The 6000-nt window shown below is 47.2% G+C and overlaps 1 protein-coding gene across 4 annotated transcripts in view; it reads right to left on the bottom strand.

Annotated features, from left to right (window-relative positions):
* Nucleotides 1-5567: 5567 nt before the first annotated feature.
* Nucleotides 5568-6000, bottom strand: part of GAL (galanin and GMAP prepropeptide) — an 82655-nt gene continuing 82222 nt past the window's right edge. For all 4 annotated transcript variants that reach the window (XM_072114321.1, XM_072114322.1, XM_072114323.1 and 1 more), the window contains one exon: nucleotides 5568-5713. In XM_072114321.1, coding sequence (XP_071970422.1) covers nucleotides 5652-5713 — 62 coding nt within the window. In that variant the 3' untranslated portion in view covers nucleotides 5568-5651. The remainder of the gene's footprint in view (nucleotides 5714-6000) is intronic.

The following is a 6000-nucleotide window of genomic DNA, read 5'->3' as shown; positions in this document are numbered from 1 at the left end:
GGAGGAATCCTCTACACCTACAGGAGAGGAGGTTCTACAATCGCCATTGACAGGAGGAATCCTCTACACCTAGAGGAGAGGAGGTTCTACCATCACCATAGACAGGGGGAATCCTCTACACCTAGAAGAGAGGAGGTTCTACCATCACCATAGACAGAAGGAGTCCTCTACACCTAGAGGAGAGGAGGTTTTACCATCACCATAGACAGGGAGTATACTCTACACCTAGAGGAGAGGAGGTTCTACCATCACCATAGACAGGGGGCATCCTCTACACCTAGAGGAGAGGTGGTTCTACCATCACTATAGACAGGGAGCATCCTCTACACCTAGAGGAGAGGCGGTTCTACCATCACCATAGACAGGAGGAATCCTCTACACCTAGAGAAGAGGCGGTTCTACCATCACTATAGACAGGGAGCATCCTCTACACCTAGAGGAGAGGCGCTTCTACCATCACCATAGACAGGGGGCATCCTCTACACCTAGAGGAGAGGTGGTTCTACCATCACCATAGACAGGGTGCATCCTCTACACCTAGAGGAGAGGAGGTTCTACCATCACCATAGACAGGAGGAATCCTCTACACCTAGAGGAGAGGAGGTTCTACAATCGCCATTGTCAGAAGGAATCCTCTACACCTAGAGGAGAGGAGGTTCTACCACCACCATAGACAGGGAGTATACACTACACCTAGAGGAGAGGAGGTTCTACCATCACCATAGACAGGAGGAATCCTCTACACCTAGAGGAGAGGAGGTTTTACCATCACCATAGACAGGGAGTATACACTACACCTAGAGGAGAGGAGGTTCTACCATCACCATAGACAGGAGGAATCCTCTACACCTAGAGGAGAAGAGGTTCTACAATCACCATAGACAGGGAGTATACACTACACCTAGAGGAGAGGATGTTCTACCATCACCATAGACAGGAGGAATCCTCTACACCTAGAGGAGAGGAGGTTCTACAATCGCCATTGTCAGAAGGAATCCTCTACACCTACAGGAGAGGAGGTTCTACAATCGCCATAGACAGGAGGAATCCTCTACACCTAGAAGAGAGGAGGTTCTACCATCACCATAGACAGGGGGCATCCTCTACACCTAGAGGAGAGGAGGTTCTACAATCACCATTGACAGGAGGAATCCTTTACACCTAGAAGAGAGGAGGTTCTACCATCACCATAGACAGGAGGAATCCTCTACACCTACAGGAGAGGAGGTTCTACAATCGCCATTGACAGGAAGAATCCTCTACACCTAGAGGAGAGGAGGTTCTACCATCACCATAGACAGGGGGCATTCTCTACACCTAGAAGAGAGGAGGTTCTACCATCACCATAGACAGAAGGAGTCCTCTACACCTAGAGGAGAGGAGGTTTTACCATCACTATAGACAGGGAGTATATTCTACACCTAGAAGAGAGGTGGTTCTACCATCACCATAGACAGGGGGCATCCTCTACACCTAGAGGAGAGGAGGTTCTACCATCACCATAGACAGGGGAATCCTCTACACCTAGAGGAGAGAAGGTTCTACAATAGCCATAGACAAGAGGAATCCTCTACACCTAGTGGAGAGGCGTTTCTACCATCACCATAGACAGGGAGTATACTCTACACCTATAGGAGAAGAGGTTCTACCATCACCATGGACAGGAGGAATCCTCTACATCTAGAGGAGAGGAGGTTCTAATATTACCATAGACAGGGAGTATACTCTACGCCTAGAGGAGAGGAGGTTCTACCATTGCCATAGACAGGAGGAATCCTCTACACCTAGAGCAGAGGAGGTTCTACCATCACCATAGACAGGAGGAATCCTCTACACCTAGAAGAGAGGAGGTTCTACCATCACCATAGACAGGAGGAATCCTCTACACCTAGAAGAGAGGAGGTTCTACCATCACCATAGACAGGAGGAATCCTCTACACCTAGAGGAGAAGAGGTTCTACCATCACCATAGACAGGGAGTATACTCTACACCTAGAGGAGAGGAGGTTCTACCATCACCATAGAAAGGAGGAATCCTCTACATCTAGAGGAGAGGAGGTTCTACTATCACCATTGACAGGAGGAATCCTCTACACCTAGAAGAGAGGAGGTTCTACCATCACCATAGACAGGAGGAATCCTCTACACCTAGAGAAGAGGAGGTTCTACCATCACCATAGACAGGAGGAATCCTCTACACCTAGAAGCAAAGAGGTGCTACCATCACCATAGACAGGGAGTATACTCTACGCCTAGAAGAGAGGAGGTTCTACCATCACCATAGACAGGAGGAATCCTCTACACCTAGAGGAGAGGAGGTTTTACCATCACCATAGACAGGGAGTATACACTACACCTAGAGGAGAGGAGGTTCTACCATCACCATAGACAGGAGGAATCCTCTACACCTAGAGGAGAGGAGGTTCTACAATCACCATAGACAGGGAGTATACACTACACCTAGAGGAGAGGAGGTTCTAGCATCACCATATACAGGAGGAATCCTCTACACCTAGAGGAGAGGAGGTTCTACAATCGCCATTGTCAGAAGGAATCCTCTACACCTAGAGGAGAGGAGGTTCTACCACCACCATAGACAGGAGGAATCCTCTACACCTAGAGGAGAGGAGGTTCTACAATCGCCATAGACAGGAGGAATACTCTACACCTAGAGGAGAGAAGGTTCTACAATAGCCATAGACAAGAGGAATCCTCTACACCTAGTGGAGAGGCGTTTCTACCATCACCATAGACAGGGAGTATACTCTACACCTATAGGAGAAGAGGTTCTACCATCACCATGGACAGGAGGAATCCTCTACATCTAGAGGAGAGGAGGTTCTAATATTACCATAGACAGGGAGTATACTCTACGCCTAGAGGAGAGGAGGTTCTACCATTGCCATAGACAGGAGGAATCCTCTACACCTAGAGCAGAGGAGGTTCTACCATCACCATAGACAGGAGGAATCCTCTACACCTAGAAGAGAGGAGGTTCTACCATCACCATAGACAGGAGGAATCCTCTACACCTAGAAGAGAGGAGGTTCTACCATCACCATAGACAGGAGGAATCCTCTACACCTAGAGGAGAGGAGGTTCTACCATCACCATAGACAGGGAGTATACTCTACACCTAGAGGAGAGGAGGTTCTACCATCACCATAGAAAGGAGGAATCCTCTACATCTAGAGGAGAGGAGGTTCTACTATCACCATTGACAGGAGGAATCCTCTACACCTAGAAGAGAGGAGGTTCTACCATCACCATAGACAGGAGGAATCCTCTACACCTAGAGAAGAGGAGGTTCTACCATCACCATAGACAGGAGGAATCCTCTACACCTAGAAGCAAAGAGGTGCTACCATCACCATAGACAGGGAGTATACTCTACGCCTAGAAGAGAGGAGGTTCTGCCATCACCATAGACAGGAGGAATCCTCTACACCTAGAGGAGAGGAGGTTTTACCATCACCATAGACAGGGAGTATACACTACACCTAGAGGAGAGGAGGTTCTACCATCACCATAGACAGGAGGAATCCTCTACACCTAGAGGAGAGGAGGTTCTACAATCACCATAGACAGGGAGTATACACTACACCTAGAGGAGAGGCGGTTCTACCATCACCATAGACAGGAGGAATCCTCTACACCTAGAGGAGAGGAGGTTCTACAATCGCCATTGTCAGAAGGAATCCTCTACACCTAGAGGAGAGGAGGTTCTACCACCACCATAGACAGGAGGAATCCTCTACACCTAGAGGAGAGGAGGTTCTACAATCGCCATAGACAGGAGGAATACTCTACACCTAGAAGAGAGGAGGTTCTACCATCACTATAGACAGGGGGCATCCTCTACACCTAGAGGAGAGGCAGCTCTACCATCTCCATAGGCAGGGGACATCCTCTACACCTAGAGGAGAGGCGCTTCTAGCATCACCATAGACAGGGGGCATCCTCTACACCTAGAGGAGAAGTGGTTCTACCATCACCATAGACAGGGGGCATCCTCTACACCTAGAGGAGAGGAGGTTCTACAATCACCATTGACAGGAGGAATCCTTTACACCTAGAAGAGAGGAGATTCTACCATCACCATAGACAGGAGGAATCCTCTACACCTACAGGAGAGGAGGTTCTACAATCGCCATTGACAGGAGGAATCCTCTACACCTAGAGGAGAGGAGGTTCTACCATCACCATAGACAGGGGGAATCCTCTACACCTAGAAGAGAGGAGGTTCTACCATCACCATAGACAGAAGGAGTCCTCTACACCTAGAGGAGAGGAGGTTTTACCATCACCATAGACAGGGAGTATACTCTACACCTAGAGGAGAGGAGGTTCTACCATCACCATAGACAGGGGGCATCCTCTACACCTAGAGGAGAGGTGGTTCTACCATCACTATAGACAGGGAGCATCCTCTACACCTAGAGGAGAGGCGGTTCTACCATCACCATAGACAGGAGGAATCCTCTACACCTAGAGAAGAGGCGGTTCTACCATCACTATAGACAGGGAGCATCCTCTACACCTAGAGGAGAGGCGCTTCTACCATCACCATAGACAGGGGGCATCCTCTACACCTAGAGGAGAGGTGGTTCTACCATCACCATAGACAGGGTGCATCCTCTACACCTAGAGGAGAGGCGGTTCTACCATCACCATAGACAGGAGGAATTCTCTACACCTAGAGGAGAGGCAGTTCTACCATCACAATAGACAGGGAGTATACTCTACACCTAGAGTAGAGGAGGTTCTATCAACACCATAGACAGGGGGCATCCTCTACACCTAGTGGAGAGGCGGTTCTACCATCGACATAGATGGGGTCATCCTCTATACCTAGAGGAGAGGCGGTTCTACCATTGCCATAGATAGGGGGCAGCCTCTACACCTAGAGGAGAGGCGGTTCTATCATCTCCATAGACAGGGGGTATCCTATACACCTCGAGGAGAGGCGGTTTTACCATCACCATAGACAGGGGGAATCCTCTACACCTAGAGGAGAGGCGGTTCTACCATCGCCATAGACAGGAGGAGTCCTCTACACCTAGAGGAGAGGCGGTTCTACCATCGCCATAGATAGGGGGCAGCCTCTACACCTAGAGGAGAGGTGGTTCTATCATCTCCATAGACAGGGGGCATTCTATACACCTCGAGGAGAGGCGGTTCTACCATCACCATAGACAAAGGTTCTTTACTGTAAGAGCAGTGAGACTATGGAACTCTGCGCAGGAGGTTGTTATGGCGGACTCTATGTACATGTTCAAGAGAGGCCTGGATGCCTTTCTGGAGAGTAAAAATATCACGGGAGTATGGATGCCAATTGTGCTAGGGAAATTATGTAGACACCCTAATTTGTATAAAACTTCTACTTTCCAGAATTCTTCTCCAAAGTGAATGTGGGGATTATAGTTGTTGTCTAATGTGTCCCTAATGATAACTTCTATTATATATGAATAACGTCAAACAGCAGCTGCTAGTTTTTATTGTATAGCTTCATTTTACTTAAGCAAAAATACACTGTAATATCATTTGAATATATTTATAAGTGGAGCTTTATGGACATTGAGTGAAAACATTTATTAGATTAGTCATTTCATCATTGTACAATCAAAAACAAAGGATTTTTTTTTTTTTTTTTAAGACTGGTTGATTTCTTCTGAGGACACCGGAGAAGGTAAATTATCCAGTGCACCGGACTCTGAAAGACAGAGAAAAAGGGAGAGATTACTAAATGGAGTGATTATTAACCCCTTATCTCCACGTTATTGACCAGACCATTTTTAATTTTTTTTTTTTGTCAATTCATTCTACAAGCTATAACCTTTTTATTTTTATGTCACAATAGTTGTATGGGGTCTTGTTTTTTTCAGGACGAAATGTAGTTTTTAATAGCATGATTTTGTGTTTCATGTATCCCACTGGTGAACTTCTATTAACACTGTCTGTGCAGTACATTTGAAAAAGAACGCAAATCTGACGTTTTTT

This window comes from Engystomops pustulosus, chromosome 7, assembly GCF_040894005.1.
Source record: "Engystomops pustulosus chromosome 7, aEngPut4.maternal, whole genome shotgun sequence".
Classification (NCBI taxonomy): domain Eukaryota; kingdom Metazoa; phylum Chordata; class Amphibia; order Anura; family Leptodactylidae; genus Engystomops; species Engystomops pustulosus.
The sequence above is the reverse complement of the archived record's forward strand: the minus strand, read 5'-3'. Positions and strand labels throughout refer to the sequence as shown.